Source organism: Eublepharis macularius, chromosome 2, assembly GCF_028583425.1.
Source record: "Eublepharis macularius isolate TG4126 chromosome 2, MPM_Emac_v1.0, whole genome shotgun sequence".
Taxonomy (NCBI): Eukaryota; Metazoa; Chordata; class Lepidosauria; order Squamata; family Eublepharidae; genus Eublepharis; species Eublepharis macularius.
Genome location: NC_072791.1, coordinates 121,920,691 through 121,948,142, shown reverse-complemented (window position 1 = coordinate 121,948,142; position 27,452 = coordinate 121,920,691). Strand labels below are relative to the sequence as shown.

At 44.8% G+C, this 27,452-nt stretch overlaps 1 protein-coding gene across 1 annotated transcript in view; it reads right to left on the bottom strand.

Annotated features, from left to right (window-relative positions):
- SBF2 (SET binding factor 2) overlaps nt 1-27,452 on the bottom strand; it is a 611,100-nt gene that overhangs the window by 95,913 nt on the left and 487,735 nt on the right. The window contains exons 19-22 of the mRNA XM_054970260.1: nt 4,525-4,787; nt 4,156-4,328; nt 3,795-3,868; nt 1,842-2,037 (exon numbers count right to left, since the gene is read on the bottom strand). Coding sequence (XP_054826235.1) covers nt 1,842-2,037; nt 3,795-3,868; nt 4,156-4,328; nt 4,525-4,787 — 706 coding nt within the window. The remainder of the gene's footprint in view (nt 1-1,841; nt 2,038-3,794; nt 3,869-4,155; nt 4,329-4,524; nt 4,788-27,452) is intronic.

Here is a 27,452-nt window from a genome sequence, read left to right as displayed (position 1 = left end):
TGTGCGATCAGTCTTACATCAATACAAGGTAATGAAACAAAATCAAAATAATTATGGAAGTTATTAAATAGTTAAATGCAGTCGAGTTGCAACTGACTAATGGCAACCTCATGGGGTTTTCTTGATAAAAGATGAGGAATGCAGTTTGACATTGCCTTTCTCCACAGCCTAAATAAATAATTCAAATGCATCCTTTATTGTACTGAAATCCATAAAGCTACAGCTACAGTTATAATTTTCGATACACAAGTGAAAGCAATATTAGATCAAGTAGTGATGGTTAATTTTACACATGGCCGAGGTAAATAATTTTGCAAGTCTTAATATGAATAGTTTCTGTGACATTTTGAATGATTCTACTTTTATTAATCTCTGCTCTTTTTCAGGAATGATGGACTGCCTAGGTTTAAATTCTTTACCCTTCTGTCAAAAACAATCATTGCTCCACTAGTTCACTGATTACTCTTTAATTTGCTATGTATCCCAAGTTCCCAGCAAAACTCATTAAACCTTGCCATGCATATGTCACAGGAATAGTTCAGCATATGAAAGTAATTTGGAACCTATAAGTGCTACAAATTCTACCAAAGAATATCGATGGATGGCAATTCATTCTTAAGTTTTAAATATCAATTTCTTTATCATGAAATTAGAAATCCTTAATTAATGCATGCACAGGGTGCACAAGATTTTCTTTAGGGCTACGTTATAAAATTGTTTTAATAATACAGATGATTTTGATTATCTCTGAATGGATGATCATATTAGCAAGTAGAATATATGAGACTGAGTGAAGGTTAATCATATTACATATTATTTGTTTACATATTATCATATTTACATACTATCTGTTGCTTTGAATATGTACTCGTATATACTGCTTGTGCTTCATGCTGTCTAATGTTAATCTTAGAACTGATTATGTTCTGTTTCAGCAATCCTTCAACCCTGTATTGGATCCTTGCTAATGCTATATTTCTGTAAGCTTGTATTCATCTACCCTATGACACTGTTTATGGAAATGTCCTTGACGCTGTATGGAAATGCCTACCCTTGTCCTTGCTACTGATTGTACTGATCTCACACTATGTAATCTGCCTTGAATCTCAGTGAGAAAGGCGGACTGTAAATGACATAAATAAACAAATAATAAATAAACAAATAAATAATCAGCATGATAGCATTCATTACCTTACTTGCACATTTCACCATCTTTGAAATCATGGATGTTGTTGCTGACCAATAACTATGATCTCATGAATTACATATTACTGTTGTTTAAAGTTTTTTTACACAATATCATATAGAGACTGAACAGCTGGAAGGGGCAGGAGAAAGTGGCACCCATGGTAGCAAGCAGCAATGTCCCATATGTATACAACTGCAAGGCCTCTTCCTCCATGATCAGAAACCCTGCTTTTTCTGAGGTTCCCAATTATACAGACAGGCTACATACATATGTGCATAGAAACTTAACCCATTCCAAATGAGCACATGTATATGGAGGTAGCTAGTCTCCATAGAATGTTGTATGAAAAAGGCTTTATGGCACATGCTCCAGGATAAGTGGTACTTCTTGAGAAAATAAAACTTATAAATACATGCATGAGTTACAAAGACTTGAACATAACCTCCTATCAATCTTATCATGTTATGAAAATAATGTAAACCATGTAGGTTTTAATTAACTATGGGTTTGTAAAAAGTTATATTGTTCAAAAAGCTGAGAAATGCTGTAGCAAGATTTTTATTCCTGTATGGAAAGTATTTTTGAAGCACCCTAAATAAACTACTGATCTTAGCACTGAATGCATTTTTGACATTAATAACAAAAACCGTACCTAGTTGATCATGAGGTGTGCCTTTAAATATAACTCTGTATGTAGTAAGGAATAAAGCTCCTTCTGCAGGGAGAATGTGAGGGCCTCCAAGCAATCCCCCAGTTGCTTCCTCTCTGCCATCAGGATCCAGGAGCGCACGGAGACCTTCACACACAAACTCTTCTCCAGGTAGCAAAGCTGGCCGTAGAATCTTGGGCTGAGCCCAAAGACAAGATTTTTTAAAAAATGTTGCATGCTACAGATGTCAAACTACAATATTTTGACTGGAATTATGGCAATGTACATTTGTAGAATACAGATTGTAGTACAAATCGACTTATTTTGTTATCAGTTTGTTTTAGAAAAAGGACTCAGCAGTAAGTTGATGCTTTCCTCTCTTTCTGTAGGCACAGTATCCCAACAGTAAGCTTAGTCATTCCACTGCAATTTTACATGGAAGTGATTCTTGCTTAAGTCTCACACTTAAAAAAAAATACTAATACCTGTATGTTTTTCCTAGCAGGGACAACAGCAAAACAGGAGTGGTGATATTTAGCAAGAAAATAGCAGGGAAATAAGGAGTTACAGAATCTTCCCCCTCATCACACAATTCTCCCCCTGAAAAAAGTATGCCCACTAGCTGAATTTGAAAACAAAGAAAAGTCTTAGAAAATGATCACAGAACTACTCACAACATGCTAGCATGATTAATGACCAGGGATGTCCCCTTAAGCAGTTCTTGCCCAGTGTTTTATGAGAAGAATGGGACACAGACAGGATTAAAAATAGTAATTGTGTAAGAAAGGCTCCAGCTTCGTGTAAAACAGGCAAGGCTTTAACTATTAGAGATTCTGCCTCTGAAATATATGAGGGAAAAGATGATCTGCTTAGCTAGTCTTTGCCTTTGAAAAGGTGGTAGGTTATCAGTGGACATGTAGTACTACCTAGATTTTGTTCAAGAACTTGGCAGTAGGCATGTGCGCTTCGGGTTCCCTGTTCGGAAAAAAAAAACTGAACTGGGCCCAATGTGTAAAGATTCGGTATTTCTGAATCAGGGCCAGTATGATGGCCCTGATTCAGAAATACCGAATCAAAGCTTCCCGAAGAAATTTGGATTGCTTCAGGAAGCTTCAGGGCCTTAAAGGTTCCCCGTCCTCCCACCCTCCTGCCCTCCCCCCCACTTACCTGGGGCAGTCTTCTGGCGGTTGCGCAGGTGGCGCAGGCGGCGGCATTTGCTGCCGCCCTGCCGCCCGCCTCTTCGGCCTCTGCGGTGGCCCGAGCAGTGGCGGCATTCGCTGCCACCCTGCCAGCCACCACTTCAGCCTCGGCGCTGGTGTGGGTAGCAGCGGTGCCAGCCGTGGCATTCGTGGTGCCCTGTCAGCTTCCGCTTCAGCCTTTGTGGTGGCAAGGGCAGCAGTGTTTGCTGCCGCCCTGCCGGCTGCCGCAGAGACCAAAGTGGCAGTGCAGGCAGTGGCAGAGCTGCATTCGCTGCCACCGAGACCGAAGCAGCAGCGCAGATGGCACACGCGCCAGCTGCAGCCTTCTCTACTGCCCTGCCCACTTACCTTTAAGGTAAGTGGGGTTAGGGGAAGGGAGAAGGGGGCTCAGGTGGGAGGTGGGAATCTCTCTTTGGTGTGCTCTGAATCATTTCGAAGCATACCAAAGCGATTTCCAAATACCGCTTCGGGTTTTTGGTTATTCCGGATCGTTTTCCCGCTTTGGGTAAATCCAAAGTGGGAAAATCGAATCTTTTCCCCACTGCACACCCCTACTTAGAAGCGCTATTTTCTCTAGTTCATATTTCATAAAACTATAGCCAAGCTGCTTATTTATTAAACATTTCAAACTTCTTTGGCTTTTTAAATTTTCCAAATGTCATTTCAATTATATTACAAAAAGGAAAACTGAAGTTATCAAATTTGTAATACACATCACTACTTATAAAGCAGTATAAACATAGTTTAAAATATTTGCCTTCTGTATTGGTGGCAATCTTCTACTTTCCCGATGGACTGCTTCCAGGGTCTCAATATGCATTGCTACAATTCCTGGGAAGAAGCAACACCACAAATAAGTATAACACAGGAAGAGTAAAACCAACTGAAATAATTCTGCAATTCTAAAAATCTACCACTGATCTGCTTCCAGAAAGCCCAAAATAGAGCTATAATGTGACTTGTGTTGACACGGATGGAATAAAAATAGAACTGTAAACCCTTATTGCCAACTGAAAATAACTAAAATGAAAAACAAACACTGCCAAAATTTCTTCTCTTAGACAGAAGCATAAAGAAAAAAAATAGCTCAAAGAGTTCAAGAGGGTGGTTCTTTGTACCTGGTATCATACAATGGAGACTTCTGATGTGATCCTGCGTCACGCCACTTTCTGTACAAACCTTGTCTATAAATCTGGTAATGAAGCGCACAACGGCATTGGCAATATCATTGTTCTCAGAATCCTCAAATCCACTTTCAGTGTCATAGCTCTCTGCAACACTTCCAGCAATACTATGAAAGCAATTTCACTTTGTTAAATCCATGCTGAATAAGATTTATTTTAAAAGGTAATGCATTAATTCATTAGTTTTAATTTCCAATATGTCATGACCAAGCAGGCTGTGTGTTTACATACCGCTATGCTCACTGCTGGGTCATTGCTATAGTTAATATTCTAATAGTTGTCATGCAAATGCTGATTACGCACCTGTTTGTGACAATGCTGTTGCTTCCACTTTCCCAGTCTCCTGTAGCAGTGGTTCTCAAAAGTTTGTTTTTACTTGTGTCTAGTGGCACTAGTAGATAAACCATGAGATTCGCAAAATGAATTGCCTGGCTGAAAACCATGCTTTCTTCATTTTGTACTAGCTGTTGCTGAGTCTCTTTACTAAGTGTTGGCCAGAGATGCAATTGCTCAGCAGCCAAGTCCATGGCTGTTTTTTCTTGGGCTTGGCCCTCAGATTTTTTTTCCTAAGAAAAAAATGATGAAAAAATATTATATTTGTCATTTTTTAAAACAAAAAGTGCTTCTAGTGAAGGAAGGAATAGAGGACAAACAATACACACAAGCTACCCGGCTAACTGATGCTGGAATCACAGTTTCTTGCTTTATAAGGACGTTATCTTTGTCCTCCTCACCCCTCACCATCTTGGTCATGTCATTGGCTACTAGGAGACAGCAAAAAAAGGGAGGAAGTTTCCTTTTTTGGTTCATGCTTCAGGCATCATTCTCACCCTACCCGTGTTCACGTTTACTACAAAAACAGGAGCAGTGTTCACATATGAAACATTTATGTGCTGCTTTTTGGCCACATCCTTCAAGGCCGATCATCATACCATGAAAATATTTAAACCCAGCAAAACCCAATGAAAGACCTAAAGTTGACAAGCATGAGAAATGGCAAGAAACTCTTACCAAAAATCACTGAATGGGAACTAAATAAAACTGCTTTAACCTATTGCCTAAAAAAAAAAGTGAGTGCCAGGCCTATAGATCCTATAGATAAGCAGAGGGAGTTCTACAGATAGGTCACAGAAAAAGTCTTCTCCCCATAGCCACCCACCTCAGAAGGATGGGACATCCACAGCGGGGTCTTTGATGATTTACCTGTTAAACTTTTAAAATGTAAACTTTTAAATTTTAAACTTTTATTTTTTAAAAAAATAATTATTTGAGACATTTATTCACAGAACTCAGTGTTAGAATAATAACGAATAAAACAATTAGAATTCTGTCATGAACGTTCGTTTTTATAGACTTTTCTATGCAGCACCAGTTCTGATTCAGGAATTTTGTTCTGTGTGGTTCTGTAATATACTTTGCTATTACTTTTAACATTTAAACACTTGGCTCATAATGAGAGAGCATGAATTGGCTGGAGAAACAACATAATACTAGCTGCCTGGTATGAATGATGTCCAATTTTCCACTGTGTTCAGTAGGTGAGCCATATAAATAAGCTATAAATAAGTTTACAATGCAGACAAATTTTCATGTTTTCACATGCTAGATTTCCAGTCTAACATTTGTTCTCTGTAAACTAGGTGGAAGGCACGTAAGCAAAATATATTTCAGCCTGAGGAAATCAGAGCAAAGGTGTTTGGCAACAATTCTCAGATAAACCTCATTTTGTTAGCATAACCCTGCAGGTATTAACAATGGGTTTCATCCAATGTTTTGTAATTGCACTGTGGTAATGCAATGAATCACTATATTCACGGAGATGCTGACTTTAACTCTTTGCCTTATTTCAACTAACAACAAATTGAACTCAGAAAACGAAAGTAAGTAGGAGGTCTGGGGTGGGGGTGGAGTTTCCCTCTATCCCATAGTAAGGTTCCAGTTAACTCTTTACTATACATTTTACTACATCCCTTCCCCTTTGTTTTTTTCTTTATTTGCCTTCTTTAATAATCACCCAAATATAGTCTTTTAAATACCCAGGAGATCTTTCTGCTCTCACTGGATAGCAGTGTGTTTCCACTGCATCATTATCCCTTAGTCTGGAAAGATCAGTTTCTTCTGAAGCTTTCCTAATTGGTGACCTGGAAGGGAGCATCAAATTACAGTGGGTATCTGTTTCTGAAATGCCAAAGGGACTCCAGTTTCTGGCATTCCTGTTTCTCCTTTTTACTGACTCTTGTATATAAGTTCTCCTGTGGATGTGGTCTTGATGCCACCTGATGACTTGGCCATCAGTAAACCAATCTTAAAAGATAGAGGCCTCATCTGTGCTTGAATCCTACCTGGGATCCAGACAGGTTGGGAAGTACTAAAACTCCCACGTCTATACCAAGTCATGGTATAGACATGGTCCTGTACCAAATCTCTATCTTTAGCATGGTAATCATGGGTAACTTTTTGAAGAATCTGTTTCCTCTGTACTTCTACATCTATTTTGGGACACATAAAATCCAGGTGGGTCCACACCCGTCTTCCTATCAACAACTGAGCTGGACTCACCCCCATGGTGGTCTGGGAGGGAGTGTGATTCTATATTTTAAGAGAAATTGAGCCATCCTTGTCTTTAAAGTCCCAGAAGTAATCTTTTTCATTCCTTCTTTGAAAGTTCTGATGGCTTTCTCTGCTAAGCCATTTGAAGCTGGATGATGGGGGGGGGGGATGTTTGGATGTGTTTATTTATTTTTTGTTTTATTCAACCAGCCAGTCACACAGCCTCCAAAGCACTGGCCAGATTTTCTGGAGCAGAGTCCGGCCAGCTGTCCATCAGCAGATAGAGTTGGGTGTCATCAGCATACTGATGAAAGCCCCATCCAAAGGTCCACACCAACTGGGTGAGGGGACACATGTAGATGTTAAACAACATCAGGGAGAGTATCACCCCACTAAGGGGTGGCAAGGCGATAACTGCTGCCCCAGCGCAACCCTCTGTCCCTGACCATGGAGAAAAGAGATGAGTCCCTGCAAGGCTGTCCTATAAATCCCCACGTTGGTGAGGTCGTGAGTCAACAGATCGTAGTTGACTGTATCAAACACTGTTGTGAGATCTAACAACACTAGCAGCGCTGACCCGCCTTGATCCAGATGTCTGTGGATGTCATCTGTGAGGGCAACCAGTGGTGTCTCCATGCCATGGCCAGGATGGAAGCCGGACTGGAATGAGTCCAGGACAGAGGAATCCTTCAGGAACACCTGCAGCTGTTCAGTCATTGCCTGCTCAATCACCTTACCTAAAAAAGGGAGGTTTGAGTTTGGGCAGAAACTGGATGGGTTGGCAGGATCCAAAGATGGCTTTTACAGAAGTTGCCACATCACTGCTTCCTTCAATGCTCCTGGAAACACCCTGGAGCATAAGGAAAGATTAACAATGGCCTCCAGAGGAACTCAAAGCCCATCAGCACTGGCTTTCACCAGCCATGGTGTGCAGGGGTCCAAGGGGTAGGTGGTGGGCCTCACTGCCCACAAGGTCCTGTCAACCTCATTCTGGAAGAGCAGGATGATTTAACATTGGTCCAGAAGACGGCCAAGGGGCCTCCAGTTCCCTTACTGTATCAACCACGGCTGGCAGGTCGTGGCAGAGAGACAGGATTTTGCCTGTGAAATAGCTCCCAAAAGGCTCACAGCTAAGTTCTGAATTAGCAATTTGACAGCCTTGCTGTGAGAGGGAGACCAAAGACCAAACAATTTTAAATAATTGTGCTAGGTGTGAGCTCGCGGACCCAATGGAAGTGGCGTAAAATTCCCTTTTCGTTGCCTTCACTGCCACCTCATATGCTTTCATAAATGTCTTGTAATATGTTCTTGCTCAAGCCATCTCAGCTACTGCTTCTTCTGTCGCAGCTCCTTGGTATACCAAGGAACCAACTTGGTGCGGGGTCGGACACAGTAACAAGGGAGCGATTGCATTGATGGGTTTGGAAAGACTGACATGCCAATCCTCCAACAGCACATCTAGAAAACTACCAGGGGTCAATGGATCCTGCATAACAGTCTGGAAACCAACTGGATCCAATAGACTTTGCAGGCGAGCATAAATCAGTTTGCCACCTACACAGGGGTGGAGGGGCTGGTGCTCCCAGACAAGCCTTCAGGATGAAGTGATCTGACCACAGCACTGCTTCATTCACATCCAGATCCACATGTATCCCCATCCCAAAGATCAGATCCAGCGTGTGGTCTGATTAATGTGTGGAAGCTGATACAAACTGTGAACCAGTGTTGCCATGGTAGACACCAAGTCTGTAGCCTGTGCGGAGGCAGCATCATCGGCATGGAAGTTGGAATCCCTCAAAATCAGAAGTTTGGGGTACTCCAAGGACCAGCTGGCCACTACCTCCAGCAGACTTAAGTCAACAGGGTAGTTGCTGGTGCACTAGGTGATTGGTATACTAGACAGATAGCCAAACTCTCCTCAGTATCCCACACCAGACCCACACACTCAATGCCAGCAATCTTTGGGGTGGATAGCGGCCTGAAGGAGAAATACATTTGAATGAGCATTGCCACCCCTCCCTCAGTCATTTGTCCAGGACTGATGAAGGATCGAGAAATCTGGGGGGACTCTGTTCTTTCAAGGCGACCATCTTGCCTTCCTCCACCCCAGTTTCGGTCATGCATACCAGGTCCATATCACGCACAGTAAAATATTCATGCAGTGTTTTGGTCTTATTATTGATGGATCTGGCATTACATAACATCAGTGCCGGAGAACGACTTACATTTCTAGCTCCACAGCCAGCATACCTTGTGATGGAGCGCAGGTTGGAAGGACACTAAGCAATGTCATATCTCCATGTCCTTCCCCTCCAAGACCTTACTCCACCACCATACCTCCCATGTCCCTGGATTACTGGGATCCCCAGCTTCATGCCGGCCTTATCACCAATGCTAAATGCTAATGCCCCCCTGAACTCCATGGTACAGACTCACAACAATTCCCATCTTCCACAAGAACTCCTTATATTCCTGGCTGGCAAAATTTGGTCTATCATCTATGGACCAGTACCGCTGGAAGTCCATGACAAGCAAAGGTCTGTTGAAGTTTGTCACGTTAGAGCTGAGATTGTGGAGTTCAGTGGGTGAACTTCCATTCACATAGAATGGGCATCTACTATAATCAAGAACATTTTTCTGAGAAAAGGTCCTGCAAAATCTATATGTATCTGAAACTAAGGTTTTCTGGGCCCTCCCATGGGTATAAAGGTGCCAGTGTTGGTGCCTGCAGTGTTGTTAACATTAGACACATTGCTTGCACTCCTGTTCTAAATCTTCATCTAAATATGGCCACCAAATATAGCTGCAAGCTAAAGCCTTCATGTGAGAGATCCCAGGATGGGTTTCATGCAATTCTTGTAGAACTTGCTGTCTTCCTGGGGGGGGTGGGGAGTGGATCACAACCATAAGGCTCCATAATACACACCCATTTTCCACACTTAATTCAGCCTTCCTGCTCCAATAAGGATGAATTGCTTCTCCTGGAGTTTGTGAGGGCAGCAGTGCAGAAGAACTGTACCCTGCCAGGTCCAGACTGATTTGAGAAGCTTTTAATGGTGTTTGATTAAGATGCTCCATTAACAGTACCACTTTCTCAGGGGTATCTTCAGTCCCTGGTGCTTCTGGTATTGGTAATCTGCTCAGGGCATCTGCATTTCCATGCTGATTACCAACTTTATAAATTATCTTATATTGGTACGCTACTAGTGTCAGGGCCCAACACTGTAACTGGGTGGCTGCCATAGTCGGCACCCCTTTACTTTCATTAAAGATTCTAATTAATGGTTTATGGTCTGTTACAATGGTGAACTGTTTCCCAAACAGATATTGATAGAATTATTGATGAAGGCTTTCACGGTCGGAGAACGTTGGTTGTTGTAGTTTTCCGGGCTGCATGGCCGTGGTCTTGGCATTGTAGTTCCTGATGTTTCGCCAGCAGCTGTGACTGGCATCTTCAGAGGTGTAGCACTGAAAGACAGAGATCTCTTAGTGTCAATGTGTGGAGAAAATGTTAGCAGGTAATTTCTATCTACTTAGGAAGATGGGTTTGGGCTGAGTCATCCTGTAAGAGTTTCCCAGGGTATGGAATGCTAATCGGGGGAAACGTCACTGTATCAAACGCGCTGATCAGGAATTCCTCACTTCATCCCAACACGCACAGAAAACTATGCAAGACAGAAGCACAGCCACGACGACTATATGGACTCCCTAAAATTCATAAGGATGCAGTCCCACTCTGACTCATCATGAGTGCCATTGGTTCACTGATATATGAATTAGCTAAACATCAGGCCAGTCTTCTACTGGACCACATCGGAAAAACATCTTACATCGAAGATTCAGCACATTTCATCAACAAAATCTGTCCTCTGAAACTCAATCCACAGGACATACTTGTCTGTTTTGATGTTGTATCCCTTTTTACTAAGGTTCCAGTAAAAGACACAACCGCATCTATCAATCAGATTTTTTCAGAGGATGTAACAGCCTTATTCCATCATTGTCTGACAACCAGTTACTTTCAATGGGATAACGAATTCTATGAACAGATGGATGGGGTGGCCGTGGGAAGCCCTCTCAGCTCGGTTATAGCAAACTTCTACATGGAAAACAGCTTTAGAATCAGCACCCCACAAACCTACAGTCTGGTTCCGGTTTGTGGATGATACTTTTATCATTTGGAGCCATGGTGAGGAAGAATTGATGGAGTTTTTAAACCACCTCAACAATATCCACCTGAACATACAATTCACCATTGAAAAAGAAATCAAGGGTAAACTCCCATTTCTAGATAACTTTGTCATCCACAAAGCAAGCTTTCAATTAGGTCACAAGGTCTACAGGAAACCAACTCACATGGATCGATACTTACACAAAACCTCCAATCACCACCCTCGACAGAAAAGATTAGTAGACCGTGCAAGATGGATATGTGAACCACACTTTCTCAATGAGGAAATTAATCATCTAAACCATGCACTTCAAGCAAATGGCTTCTCCAGAAATGAAATCAGAAAAGCAATTAAACCAAGGATAAATCAAACAACTAAGGAAAAACAGTCTCCCACAGGAAAAGTGTTTTTGCCATATATCAAAGGAATCACTGATCAGATGGGAAAACTTATGAGAAAGCACAACCTACAAACAGTATTCAGACCCACCAGAAAAATACAACAGATGCTACGATCAGCAAAAGACAGTAGAGACCCCCTCACCTCTGCAGGAGTATACCGCATACCCTGCAGCTGTGGACAAGTTTACATCGGGACCACATAGCATAGCATCCAGACAAGAATAAAAGAACAGGAAAGACACTGCAGACTTGGCCAACCTGAAAAATCAGCAGTGGCTGAACATAGCCTAACTCAAACAGGACACAGTATCTTATTCCAGGACACTAAAATACTGGACAACACATCCAACTACTTTGTTAGATTGCACAGGGAAGCCATTGAAATTCATAAGTACAATTTCAACAGGAAAGAAGAGTGTTTAAGAATGAATAGGGCATGGTTTCCAGTCCTGAAAAACACCAGACTAACAAAATACTCTACATCTTACAATAGCCCTGTAGGTAAGATTAGCATATCAACCACCAATCCATATGCAAAAGAACCTCCTCAGGGTACAGTGAAGCTTCCCCCCATTAGCATTCCACACCCTGGGAAACTCTTATGGGATGACAGCCCAAACCCACCTTCCTGAGCAGATATAAATTACCTGCTAACTTCTCCACACATTGACACCGAGAGATCTCTGTCTTTTGGTGCTACACCTCGGAAGATGCCAGTCACAGCTGCTGGTGAAATGTCAGGAACTACAATGCCAAGACCATGGCCATGCAGCCCAGAAAATCTACAACAACCAACTGATAGAATTGTTTTACGCCAAAGATAATGGATAGACCCTCTTTCTCTACTTGTGAATAACCCCATTCTGCTTTATTGAGTGACCTTGAAGCATATGCTAGAGGCCGTTCTTCTTGACTTCCCAAATTGTGTGACAAAACAGCCCCCACGCCATTAGATGAAGCATCACAAGACAGGTTCAACTCCTTTGTAGGGTCAAAATGGACCAGTATATCTGAAGATTTCAGCAGCCTCTTAGATTTTTGAAAGGCTTCTTCTTGCCTCTGTCCCCAGCATCAGTTTCTTTCCTCAAGAGAAAACGTAAGGGTTCCAAAAAGGCTGAGAGGTTCAGAAGGAATCAATGATAATACTTTAACATTCCCAAATAGGCTCTGAGTTCTGTTGTATTTTGTGGTTCATGAAAAAGCATGTGTTCTGTCTTAAGCATTGGCCGGATTCCTCTGATCTTTGAAGTACTCGCTCAAGTGCTGAAAGATGTTGCTTATCGTCTGGGCCAGTGATAAGGATATCATCGATCCTAACCACTACCGCAGGAATCTCCTTCAACAAATATTCCATAGCTCTCTGAAACATGCTCTTTGAAATATGCCTGGGGCTGAGGAAATGCCATAGGGGAGTCAATTGTATTGGTACAAGCCTTATTCAGTATTTATTGTGGGGCATTTCTTGCAATCCTCTTCCATCTGTTTGCAGGCTTGGGGCATATCCAACTTAGGTAAAATGTTGACCTCCACCCAACAGGTTCTCCAGCCAGTAGGTTCTCTGTACATGGAAGCGAGTAGTTCTCTAATTTTGAGGCTTGATTTACCATAACTTTATCCTCCCCACAAATACAAATGGTTTTATCAGGTTTGACTACAGGGAATATAGGAGGTGCCCCATCTGAAAACTGCACAGGAGACATTATGCCTTCCTTCTCCAGCCTGTCCAGTTCCGCCTCCTAGATAGCATATGGAACAGGCCTAGGTTTGGCTGTTTGTCCTCCTTTATATTTATCCTTGCTTTAACACCTTTTAAGGTCCCCAGTCCTTCTTTGAACACTGCAGGATGAGCGCTTTTTGTATTGCTGGTATTCCTTCAAATTCAGTTGATATATTTCTTCCCAGTCTAATCTCAATTCTGTTAACCAGTTCCTGCTCAGTAAATTTGGTCCATCACCTTTTATTACTACTGCCTATAAATCTCACTGTTGCCCTTTATAATTCATGGGGCTCCACACTGAGTTGACTATTGGAATATTTTCTCAGGGTATGTTTGCAATTTTATTTTCACATTTTCCAGGGCCTTGGTGCCTACTTTGCTCTGTTGATAAGTCTTTTAATTAATCATGGTTACTGAAGCTCCTGTATCTATCTCCATGAGTACAGGTTTGTTATTCAGTTCCATTGTGACTGTATAGGGTTCTACTTTTTTTTCTTTATAGAATACATTATGTGGACAAGACCTTACCCCCTCTCTGCCTCTTCTAAATAGCAAGCTTCCTCTTTCTTTCCTTTGTCTTTAGGAGGAAGCATGTCTCTCCCTGAGCCTTGTTGCACTGTCTGATAATTGCCTCTACATTTCCTGACTAAATACACCACTTTTAAGCATTTATCACACTGGGATCCTTTATGTTGACAAACCAAGGCCAAGTGACTTCTTCCATACTTAAACCATCCCTCTAAGGCTGAAGTCGCTTCTGGCTTTGTATTTTATTTAAGGGGTTCACCTGAATGCCCTTGCTGTCTAGGTGCTGCCTCCATGGCTGTCACCAGTGGTACAGTTTTGACCCAAGTCAGGTTCCCTTCTAACAATAACTGCCTTTGAATTTTTCATCTTGTACTCTACACACAAATCTCTTAACATATCCTCCAAAACATTTCCAAATGAGCAGTGTTCTGTAAGTTTTTTGAGTTCCACTATATAATTTAAGATAAATACTCCTATCTTCATTCAATTATTGAATTTAAAATGTTCCACAATGACATTAGGTTTAGGAGTGTAATGTTCAGTCAAAACCTGTTAAACGTTTGCAAATCTGTTAAACTTTTGTCTCCAGGCTTCTCAGGATGTAACAGGCCTCGCAAGAGTGCATACGTTTTGCTACCACAGAGACTGAGAAATAGCGCTTTCTGTTTAGCAGCATCTGTGCTCTCATTTGCATGAAAATGGCCCAGTCTTTCAATATATTGTTGCCAATCCTCCCCTTCTAGAGTAAATTCCCCAATTTTTCCATATGAGGCCATGCTTAGAATCCCACTTGCGCTGCCAATTTTGTGGTTGCATTGTGGTAATGCAATAAATCGCTGTACTCATGAAGCTGCTGAATTTAACGCTCTGCTTTATTTCAACCAACAACAAACTGAAGTCAGAAAAAGGAAGTAAGTAAGAGAACAGTCTAGGGAGTTTCCCTTCATCCCATAATAAGGTTCCAGTTGATAGTAAAGAGTTAAATTTTACTATACAATGCTTCCATGAACAGGTCAGATTTATTAAATATTTTTATTAAATACATTTATCCTTCCTCCAGCAGTCTCCTGCACCCTTGAAAAACTGCTGTTGTGGGTCATGGGACCATCCTGAGCCCATATAATGAGAAACTGCAATAAGAAGATAGAGCTAGGCAAGAATATAGCATGTATTCCCACATGCATGAGTGCAGTGAGCTTTACAAACTTGAGCTTTGCCTGCTTAAGAAGGAGGAGGTGAGCACTGGAAAGTTCTTCTAGCATAGCCCCTTGCAGCCTGATCCTCGTGAACAGTGTTTAGAGGAAACAAGGAGCTGTTGGAAGAGAGTGAAGCAGATAAAATCTCTTCCAGGACCTTACTCCATTCACAGAAATATTGAATTCAACTCTCAGTATTATATAATTAGCTCCTCCAGATTTCTGAAGGGAATGGGGAAGGCTTCAAGAGAGTGTGTACTTATTATAGCTTCCTTCCAAGTCACGGCATTGTTGCTGTTGTTCTTTAATACATTGCACTGGTAGAGACTTTGCTTTTTGTATATGAGTGACATTTTATATAATTGAGTGTGTGTGTGTGCATGTGTCTGTGTAAAATACATTCTTGGCAACATATTTTATCCAGAAGTGTAAGGCTGTAGAGAGCCCAAATATTCTAATCTTCTTTACATTTTATAGAGAAGGTGTAATCTATTTCCTTTCATTACAGCATAATTGGCTATGTCTACACTATAGGCAATGATGGAATTGAATCCTGAATCTGATGTACACTCGACTCATAGGGCCTAAGCTGCAACACACACATCTTCCTTGCATTATCTCTGCAATTTTTGTAGAAACTGGGTAGCCACTTTATTAGTATAGAGAATCAAGCAGCTATAAAAACAGAAAGCATTGATCCAGATTCATGCAGCTGGTTAGTTGGATTTGCGCAAATGACATCTGTTTTTTGAAAGACCTAAAAGAAGAAAAATTAAGAAGGAGAAGGGCGAAAGAATCAAATAAAGGACCAATGCACAAACACAAAATCACACTAAATGGGAGCTGAATTAGATTTCAGCACTGACATGACTTACAGTTCTGCGTTAAAAATAAGACTTCAAAGCAATTCAAAAAAGGAGAAAAACATATTTTACCTGTACATGAAAATTCAGAAGCCTCAGGCAAAGGACTGATTTTCATTTTTTAAAATGTGTATTGTTAAGAGGCATATTGGTAAGTGGCTGGAATGTGTGCTTTTTTGATAACAACAACCAGATGCATATCTTGAATGTTTGTTCAGCTGATCAGGTTCTGGGATTTTTTTTCAGACTTGTACCTGAGACATCATTCACATTCACACAAGCTTATCACTATTATTTCTCACAAATATCAAGTTCTCATAGCACTTCCACAGACTCTGCTCTCCTCTACTTTCCTCAGGCAAGGCTATTTCTTTATCCCTTCCCTCCCAAGCATAACATTGAATCCCACTTATCAGGTTACCAATGCTGCTTCCTTCCAAATTCTCAACATATGGCTAGAAAAGAGGACATTAAAAATCCCAGCCCTGCTGCTGCTGTTCTCCTTTGATTTGAAGGGCTTAGCTAAAGAATTTTTATTTCTCATTTGCCCTTTGTTCTTTGCAAGTTAGTTTTTGGCTACCATGATACAAGCATATAATTGTATGTATTACTCCAAATATTATATTAAATGAGGGACAAACTGCTACAGTTTGGTGTAGTGGTTAAGAGCGCGGGACTCTAATCTGGACCATGTAGCCATGGACAACATAATTTGTGGGCACCCACTCCCTCAGTCCAACCTTTATTGCAGCAGCAATGTTCCTTCCTGTGGGGTCCTCAGCCATCCCCCACGCCTGGAGCAGAACCATTCTATAGCTGTCTTCTCCTGCCGGGGCCCTAATTTTACCTTGATGGTCTGGAAGTCCTCTGGTTGCCACAAGTGGGCAGTGAGGGTGAGGTAGCTGTGCTGATGGCTGCTCCATAGGTCCACTGTGAAGTGCATAGTCCACCCTTGTGCTCTGGACAACTCATTATGGACCAGCTCTGCCACAGAGTTGTAGATGGAGGGGAAGACTTGCCGGCCAACAGTCCGCCGTGAAGGCATGGTATACCAGGGGGCAAAATGACATAGAGCCTGCCAAAAGCCCACACCCTCCACAACGGATAAGGGTAGTCCATCCAGGGCAATCATCTCCACCACCACATGAGTGCCTGCCACCTGGGCCCTCCCCGTTTCTTTTACTTGACAGTGCCACCAACCCCAAGGGAACAAACTCCTGAAGGGTAGTCTGCCTGGAAGTTTCACTCTCACCCCTGGTGTGAGTCTTCTTCCTCATGGTGGACTCCCGTTCCTCTCCCCCTTCTCAGAAACTCTCTTCGTCCCCACCGCTGGATGGTTCTCATTGCTCTGGAGGCAACAGAATTGGGTGGTGCCTCTGCAGATTCCTGTGGAGGGTGGTGGATGATAGGTGCTTGGGGTTCGAGCCCTTAAGTACCAGAGCATCGCAAGCCAGGCAACATGCCACACAAAGGTCATTGGAGAGGGTTAGGAAGTGCAGTCAAAGTGTGGGCCTGAAAAGGGGCTCGGGAGTTGGTGGGTCAGGAGGACGGAGGCTTAACCTCCAATGTGTGTGGCTGGGCCAGGAGGATGGAGTAAGGGGTGGACTCCAGGCAGGGGAAACCCCAAGAGGTTGGGATGTGGGAAATGGAGGAGCTGGATGTTTTCTGAAGCCCCCCTGATGCACCCTGAGATCCCCCCTCCTCCTCCAAAAATTTTAGCGGCTGCTCTTCCTCTGGCAACACTGACAACTCTTCTGCCTCCTCCTCTATCCCCACAAGTGGATCTTGAAAAAGAGGGTCTGCCTCTGAAACCTCCCCACTAGTGATAATAAGAAGAGTCCTCAGCCGAGGAACCCACTAGGCTTGGCCCTGAGTCTGGCAGTGGCACAGAGACTGTGGTGGGGTCAGAGCCCTGAGCTACCACCCAGGCACTTTCCCAGCAGGGACAGGTGCTAATAAGAAGAACCCTCAGCCGAGGAACCCACTAGACTTGGCCCCTGAGCCTGGCAGCGGCCTAGAGACTAGGGTGGGGTCAGAGCCCTGACCCACCACCCAGGCACCTTCCCAGCCAGGAGAGGTGCTCAAAATAACAATAATATAAAAGAATACTTTTGAGTCCTCAGGCAAGGAAGCCTCTAGGCTTGGCTCCTGAGCCTGGCAGTGGAAAAGAAGCAGGTGCTTCGGAGCCCTGAAGCAATAGTATCTCAGCCACAATGTTCAAATACTTCCCTCTGTTACTGAGAAGCCAACAGCAGTTCCTCTCTCTCCAACTGCCTGCTGGAAAGTGAAACCACTCACCTGACAGCTGTGGGTTATATAATCCTTGCTCTCATAGAGAATAATGGGAGCTCTCTGGTTCATTGTGGTTCATCAGAAATGCCCTCCAATGAAAAACAGTGTTGCACTTACCTGTAACTGTTGTTCATCTAGGTTTTCCATGCAGGCACACACGGGACTGCGCTTGTGCATGCCTGCCAAATTCAGAGATTTTTTAGCTCAAAAACACTAGGGGGCGCCCTTGCCTCCCTGCATGCATGTGCGGTCATCTTCCCGCCAAAACGGCCCCTATAGAAGGTGGGGCACCCCTTCTCACCCTCAGTCCTCTTTTGCCGCCATACTCGAAGAAAAACAATAAGCCATAGCGGGGAAGGAGGGAAGGTCTGTGTGCCTGCATGGAAGACCTAGATGAACAACAGTTACAGGTAAGTGCAACGCTGTTTTTCATTGTAGGTCTTCCAGTGCAGTCTCACATGGGAGATTAACGAGCTTAATTACCTGGGTGGAGGCAAGTAGAGATGTATCATGAGAAGATGGATTGCAGGACTGCTGTCCCCACAGAAGTCTCCTTTCTATCCAGGACGTCCAAGGAGTAGTGCTTTACGAAGGTCTCTGGTAAAGCCCAGGAAGCGGCTCTGTAGATGTCTTGCACTGGAACACCCTTCAGTAGGGCTGCCAAGGAAGCCTGGGACCTGGTGAAATGAGCATGGACTCCCAAACGACATGGTAGGGTAGCTGCTTTATACACTAAAGGAATAGCCTGAACCACTCACCTAGCCACAGTCTGGGGGCTAGCTCTTTGTCCCTTCTTGGGGCCCAAGAAACAGACAAACAGTCGAGAGTCGGACCGAAAAGACTTAGTGCGATCCAGATAGAAAAGCAGTGCCCTCCTAACATCTAAAGTGTGAAGGGCCTTTTCCACTTCAGTGGAAGGGTTCCTAAAGAAAACTGGAAGCACTATTTCCTGGGACAGGTGGAATTTGGACACCACTTTTGGTAAAAATTCCACCTTGGTCCTCAAGACCACCTTTTCAGAGTGGAACTTTACATAGGGGAGGTCACTGCCCAGGGCTGCTAACTCCCCAACCCTCCTAGCAGAAGTGACCGCCACCAGGAAAGCTACCTTCATGGCAAGAAACTTACAATGACATGTGGCCATGGGTTCAAACAGCTGAGACATTAATTTAGTCAGAACTAGTGGCAAAGACCACTGGGAACAATAGTAACAGTAGGCGGGAAAAACAGGTTTCGCTTACCGTAACTGTTGTTCATCTAGGTCTTCCGTGCAGGCACACATGGGACTGCGCACGCGCAGGCCTGCCGATACCGGAGATTTTTATAGCTCAAAGCCACCAGGGGGCGCTCTCGCCTTCCACCGCGCATGCGCGGCCATTTTCCCGCCTAAATGGACTATAGAAGGCGGAGCGCCCCACACATACCCTCAGTTCCCCTTTCGCCGCCGTACAACTCTCAATTTTACTATACAGCGGGGAAGGAGGGAGGGCATGTGTGCCTGCACGGAAGACCTAGATGAACAACAGTTACGGTAAGCGAAACCTGTTTTTCATCCACGGTCTTCCTGTGCAGTCCCACATGGGAGATTATAAAGCTTAATACCTGGGCGGAGGTGCCACAGAAAAGTCACTCAAAAATAGAATGCAACACTGCGGTGCCCACTGCAGTCTCCTTCCGGTCCAGAACGTCCAGCGCATAATGCTTGATAAATGTATCCGCTGAAGCCCACGTCGCCGCTCTACAGATGTCATGCAGAGGAACACCTCTCAGCAGAGCCGCAGATGACGCCAAGGACCTAGTGGAATGGGCATGCACCTCCAAAGGACAAGGTAAATGAACAGAATCATAACATGTTAAAACTGTTTGAACAACCCATCTCGCAATAGACTGAGATGTCGCTTTCTTTCCCCTCTTTTGTCCTGCAAAACAGACAAACAAATTAGAATCCAAACGAAAAGGCTTGGTACGATCCAAGTAAAAGAGAAGAGCCCTGCGCACGTCCAACGAATGGAGGGCCCTCTCCGCATCAGAAGACTGCATCGGGAAAAAAACAGGTAAGGCAATGTCCTGAGACAAATGAAACTGAGACACCACTTTAGGTAAAAAGTCAACTTTAGTCCGTAAGACCACCTTGTCCGCATGAAACTTCAAATAGGGGGGTTCAGACGAAAGCGCAGCCAATTCCCCCACCCTTCTGGCTGAAGTGATCGCCACCAAGAAAGCCACCTTCAAAGTAAGGTAGCGTAAAGGACAGGTAGCTAGAGGTTCAAAAGGTTTAGACATTAATCTAGTCAATACTAGCGGTAAAGACCACTGAGGGACAATAGCCCGAACAGGGGGGTACAAATTATTCAGTCCTCTGAGAAACAATTTCGAAGTGTAGTGTGAGAAGACTGATTTCCTATCTATAGGAGGATGGAATGCCGAAATTGCTGCCAAATATACTTTAACAGAACTATTGGCTAAACCCCCTAATTTAATCTCCCAAAGGAATTCCAAAACCTCAGGCAAAGAGGAAGAGAAAGGGTCCAAATTCCGGCTGCGGCACCACCCAGAAAAGCGTTCCCATTTGAACGCATAGGACTGTCTCGTGGAAAGGCGCCTAGCATTCAACAAAACATGAGCTACAGCTTCAGAAAACCCCGATTGTGAATTATCAGCCACGCCGTCAGTTTGAGTCGTTGAATGTCGTGATGCAAAACCCCGCGCCAGGACAGAAGGTCTGGAACGAGTGGCAATCTGATCGACTGCGACTGCAATCGAAGGAGAGTGTGAAACCAAGGTTGTCTCGGCCAAAAAGGGGCTATCAGTATGACCGTCGCCCCCTCCCCTTGGATTTTGCTCAGAACCCTGGCCAACAGGGGGAATGGGGGAAATGCATAACACAGAGGACCCGACCACTCGACTTGAAATGCATCCCCATCGGACCCGGGGCCTAGACCCCCCCTGGAGCAATAGCGATGGGCCTTGCGATTGTCCAGTGTGGCAAAGAGGTCCAGTTCCGGGAAACCCCACATCGAGAAGATCGGAACGAGGTACTTGTCTCGAAGAGACCATTCGTGAACATCCCGGTGTAGTCTGCTCAGCTGATCTGCTTGGAGATTCTCCACCCCTGGGATGTGTACCGCTCTCAGCCAAACCGAGTTCTGTATGGCCCAAGTCCACAGCTTCATCGCCTCGGCACAAAGGGTCGCCGATGCCGTGCCACCCTGTTTGTTGACATAAAACATTGCAGTCGTGTTGTCCGTCAACACTTGCACTGACTTGTTGCGCACGGTATCTGAAAAGGAGATCAGTGCATTTGAAATAGCCCTAAGCTCAAGGAGATTAATATGTTCCGAGCGTTCGGCCTGAGACCATGTGCCGTGAGCAAAAGCACCCTCACAGTGAGCTCCCCAACCCAACAGGGAAGCATCAGTGGTTATGGACAAGTGAGTTTGACGATAGCCAAACTCTACACCCTTAAATAGATTCGCATCTGCCAACCACCATTCTAACGAGGCCACCACCCGTCGAGGGACTGATAAACGTTTGTTCTGGGAATCAGAGTTGGGAGAAAAACTGGCATTAAACCACATTTGTAATGGCCGCATGAACAGCCTGGCGAACGGAACCACAGCCGTAGTAGAGGCCAAACAACCCAAGAGAGTCTGGATAAAATGAGCTGATTGAAAACGGCAGCGCTTCAGCCGAAGGACCATGCCCTTAATCCTGGCCGCCCTGTCTGAGGGCAGGAAGCCAGCATTCTTGATCCCATCCAAGACTACTCCTATAAATTGTACAGACCGTACTGGGGTCAATTTTGATTTTTTCTGATTAACGAAAAGACCTAACCTAAGACATAAATCTAAAGTCAGGGATACTTGGGTAAACACGTCATCAGCAGAACTTCCAACCAGGAGCCAATCATCCAGGTACGGGAAGATCCGACAGCCCTGTAACCTCAGATGGGCCACCACCACAGCTATACACTTCGTAAAGACCCTAGGAGCAGTGGCCAAACCAAAGGGTAAAACCCGGTACTGGTAAATTTTACCATCATAAGTAAAACGTAAATACTTCTTGTGTTCGGGAAAAATGGAGATATGGAAATAAGCGTCCTTCAAATCAAGGACAGCAAACCAGGAGTGTCTAGGTAAAAGGGTCAGAACCATTTGCAAAGTGACCATTTTAAACTTTCGAATTTGTATAAGTTTATTAAGGGCCCGTAGGTCTAAAATGGGTCGAAGACCACCATCCTTCTTTTCCACCAGAAACAGTTTAGAGTAAAAACCGAAGGGGGCAGGATCACAGGGCACCTCTTCAATTGCACCCTTCTGAATCAGGGTGGCCAATTCAGTTAGGATCTCCGTATGAGGAGGTCCGGAAGAAAAGACAGGGAGACTCAGGTAAGGTAAACTCACAAACTCAACTTTATAACCATACTGAACAATATCAGAAACCCAAACATCGGAACCGATGGACAGCCACTCCCTCCAGTAAGCATGTAGCCTGAACCCAAACATAGGCTCAGGTCCCTGTAATTGTCAGAATTGCTTCTGGGCGTGGGGGGCGTCCTTAGCCTGTTGATGCTGAGAACCAGGCTTGGGACGGTGACCTTGTCTGCGCCTGGAAAAAGATTGTTGAGGGCTCTGGTAACTCCTCTGAGACTGATACGAATACCCCTGATAAGGCTGGTACCGATAAGATCTGCCCCGCTGAGAAGATCTGAAGTAAGGTCTGGCGGGATGCTGAGGAGCCTGGTGCAGAACACCATAGGACCGTGCTGTGAGACGATCCGTTCTCTTTTTCGACAGATATTCATCTGTCTTCTCAGAAAAAAGGAGCGTCCCTTCAAAAGGTAAGTCCTCTACTTTGTTCCTCGTCTCAGGCGGGAGAGCAGTCGTGCGGAGCCACGCAAATCGCCGCAAAACCACTGCAGAGAGCAAGGAACGTGCAGACGTATCGGACAAACTCCTGCTCGTATTAATCTGGTGCCTCGAGAGGCGGGTGGCCTCCTCCTGGATGACACGCAGGAGGGTCCGCTGGTCTTCAGGGAGTTTGGGAAGGAAAGCAGCCACTTTCTTCCACAGGAAGAGCTGGTAAGCCGACATCATAGCCGCATAGTTAGCCACTTTGATGGCAAAAGCAGCAGAGGTGTACAATTTCCTCCCTAGAGTATCAATCTTTCTACTGTCCTTGTCAGTAGGAGCCGACATGGAACCTTGTTTGCCCCTTGCCTGCATCTCCTCAGTGACTAAGGAGGAAGGAGGTGGATGGACAGCCAAGAACGGATGGTTTTCGTCCTTTGTACGATAAAGGCCTTCCACTTTTCGGTTAGTGGCGGGGATAGAAGCAGGCTTAACATTGAGCTTCTTCCACAACTCAACAAAACCATCGATCAGCGGGAAGGCTACGGAAGGAGTGGAACCCGAGTAGATATGCTGGTAGATCTTATCAGTAAATTTCGACTCCGTAGAGGTCGTTTCCAAATCCAGTGCTTTAGCCATTCGTTGAAGCAATTCATTATAGGCTCTGAAGTCGTCCGTCGGCGAAGGTTCTTCCGCTGGGCCAAGTTCAGCATCAGGCGAATCCGAAGGAGGGGACTCATAACCCCTTGGTCGGTTCCGATGGTAATCAACCTCAGAAAGGTGCGGTGTTCCATGCGAGTCGCCATAGGATCGGATCCGAAAGGAAGGAGACATCGAGTCCCCTCGAAAAGAGCGGTCCGATCGGAGCGGACTATCCCCCCTGTAGTATGAGGCCGCCCGTCCCTCACTGCTGTATCGCTCCCTCGATCGGCTCCGAGTCGGGTACGGGCTGTATCTACGGCCCGATCCACTCCGATAACTCCGACCCGATCTGATGGACCCGGATTCATGGGAGGTCGATCGCGGTCGTCCCGTAGGGGTCGGGGGTTTCTCTACCGGAACCGGGTCCTCCTGGGAAGAGGTCAAGACAGGAACCGGGTCTGGATCCTTGCGCCTCTTTTCCGGTGGGTCGGAACCGAGCGCACCCGAAGGGGTCGGTAGTGGAGAGGAAAGTAACTGCTCCAGCACCGCCTTGTCCCTTTTTGAAGAATGTTTTCTCTTCTTCTTCTTCTGCTTGTCAGAGTCGGACGGAGCGGATGGTTCTCCCGTTGTCTCCGAAGCGGCTGCACCCTGCGACGGTGGAGGCGTCGGTCTTGACACCGAAGGTGTCCGGCTCCGAGACGCAGCTCGGTCCAAGGCTGGTGCAGCAGACGAAGTCGATGGCGGTCGGCTCCGAGGGAGCTTCGGAACCGATGGTGCTGGTTCCGACGCGCTCCGAACCGAGGAGGACGAGCGATCTCTCGGTCTCGACTCCGAATGACTCGGGGAAGGTAAGGCACGAGGGGTCCTCGAGCTCACGGTTTCGGCCAGCCGAGGAGTGGATCCGGGCGCAGCAGATGGAGGTGCCTTCGCCGGAGGGTCCACAACAGACATGGCACGTTGCCACAGCGAGGCGTGCAAACGGTCCGCCCTCTCCGCCCTGGCCTTCGAAGTAAAGGCACGGCAATGTTTACAGGCCTGGGTGTTATGGGTTTCCCCGAGGCAATAAAGGCAATTAGAATGGCCGTCTGACCTGGTCATCTTTCGATTACAGGAGACGCATCGTTTGAACAAAGCAGTATCCGACATCGCGAACGAGTAGAAGAGCTAAAAACCTCATCTATCGGCGGCGAAAAGGAAACTGAGGGTATGTGTGGGGCGCTCCGCCTTCTATAGTCCATTTAGGCGGGAAAATGGCCGCGCATGCGCGGTGGAAGGCGAGAGCGCCCCCTGGTGGCTTTGAGCTATAAAAATCTCCGGTATCGGCAGGCCTGCGCGTGCGCAGTCCCATGTGGGACTGCACAGGAAGACCGTGGATGAACAGGTTGTTCAAGCCTTTCAAAAACATCTTGGATGTATAGTGAGAAAAAAACGCCTTTTTATCTATAGGCAGATGGAAAGTGGAAATTGCTGCCAAGTAAACTTTAATGGACAAGTTCGACAAACCCTTCTGTTTAAGGTCCCAAAGGAATTCTAATATCCCTTAAAGGGGGCAGTCTGTTGGTTCTAGAGCATGTTCCCCACACCAAGTACAAAACTTTTCCCATTTACAACTATAGGACTGGCAGGTAGATAAACACCTAGTGTTCTGTAGAACATGAGCCACCCCCTCAGAGAAAGACCTCACTGCTGGATCAGCCATGCAGTCAGGTTGAGTCTGTTCAGACTGTGGTGTAGAACCCCTTTCCAAACTAACAGATCAGGGCGAGGCGGAAAGTGGTACTTCTGTGTTTGTAGCCTCATCAGCCCATGGAACCATGGCTGCCTCGGCCAAAAGGGTGTTATCAAGATCATCGAGGTCTTGTCTGTTTGGATCTTCCCGATCACCCTGGTCAGGAGAGGGAAAGGCGGGAACATGTAGTAAAGAAGGATGGACCACTGGAGTTGGAATACGTCTCCAAGAGATCCGAGGCCTATCCCTCCTCTTGAGCAATAATAGTCTACTTTGTGATTGTCCTCTGACACAAACAAATCTATGTTGGGGGTACCCCATTCTCTAAAAATGGGGCCCAAGTAAAAGTCTTGCAAAGACCACTTGTGATTTTCTCCCTCTAGCCTGCTGAGGTGATCTGCCAGAGTGTTTTCTGTACCCTGAATGTGGACTGCCTGAAGCCAAACAGAGTTCTCCTTGGCCCAAGTCCAGATCTGTATGGCTTCTCTACACAGGGATTTTGAGGCCGTGCCCCCTTGCTTGTTCAGATAGAACATGGCAGTCGTGTTGTCTGTAAGGATGAGGACAGTCTTGTTCCTGACTGCATCTGCAAATGAATGCAACACATAAAAGACTGCTCTCATCTCCAACAGATTAATATGAAAATCCCTCTCAGAAGCATCCCAGAGACCATGTGGAAAGGCCCCTTCACAGTGTGCTCCCCATCCAATAGTACAGGCATCAGTAGTAATAGAAATGTTGAGTCTCCTGTGGCCAAAAGGAATCCCTTCTAGAAGATTCTCCCTATCTAACCACCAATCTAGAGACTTAAGTACTCTACGTGGGATGCTGAGCTTTCTCTCCTGAGAATCTGTGTCTGCCTTGAAGTGGGTGATAAACCGTAACTGTAAAAATCTCATCTGGAGTCTAGCAAGGGGTATAACTGCCGTAGTGGAGGCCATAAACCCTAATAAGAGGGTTTGGATGAGCCTGGCAGTTTGATAGTGACAACGTTTAAAACGTCTGATGGAGATGAATTTAATGGACTAGAATATTTTATGCACCTTTTCTATTTCTAAGTGTATTTCTGTATTTTTAGGTGCCTTTCAAAGTATTTTTATTGTGCAAAGCAGAGAGTGAACACTGGAGCAAAACACTAATTCAAAAGACATATGAATGTATGCCAGTGACTGTGAAATGCTTGCTATTGTAGTTTGAAGAATGGCAACCCACCTATGTATATTGGGGTGGCTTATAGATAATCAGACACACCTGTAGTATTATGCACTATGCCAGATTCATAGACTGATAAGAGAAATATCCTTTTGCATTAACCATGCTAGAAGTAGCTGTAGAGTAGAGCAGAGAGAAAGAAGCCAGCTGTGTGGGAGAACCAGAGAACATGGCTTTAACCACATTCCAAAGGAGGGGAGATTGCTCCCCTCCTACAGTACCCAAAGGAACAATTTCTGCCTGTAAAGTACAAGGTTGCTGAAGCGACATTTAGACGCCAAAAGGACAAGAAATAATACGACCTTTATGAAAGGAAAAGTGTGAGAAAGAAGGAAGATGTTCCCTGAACATCCTTGAAGTGTTGAGCAATGTTAATTAAGAAAGTATGCATATTGTAATGAGGTTCAGAATTGTTCTGCCAATGTGAGATCATCAAACCACTGAGGTGGTCATTTACTTACCAATGTGGTCTCAAGGTAATCTATGTAACTTATGCTAATTTACCTAAAGGTATAAATTCTTATGCAGTGGCATCATAGCTCTGAAGAACTGATCAGTTCAAGGAGCCCTTTTATCCTGGTAGCTGTATTATTCTTCCTTGCTTATAAGCAATAAAGGCCTTTGTTTATCTCTCTCCTCGGACTCCAGCGTGTTCTCCTATACTAAAGAGCTAAAACAAGATAAGGTACTGAATTTTGTGCAACATATCCAATTAGCATCCTGATCTTATTCACCCTCTCTAAGGGGAGGAAACCTCTGTCTCTGACACCATCCAGGACTACCCCAATAAATTGTACCAAGTGAGAAGGGACCAGTTTCAATTTCTTTTTAATTAACAAAAAGTCCAAGATCTAGACAGGTGGACAAAATGAGAGATTCCTGCGTCTCAACATCTGAAGCAGACTGGCCAGTGATAAGCCAGTCATCCAAATAGGGCTACACACAGCAACCCTTGGTTCTCAGGTATGCTATGACTACTGCTACACACTTAGTAAACACCCTCGGGGCTGTGGAGAGGCCAAATGGGAGAACCCTATATTGGAAGACGCGTGTACCCCATGTAAATCGTAAGAATGTCC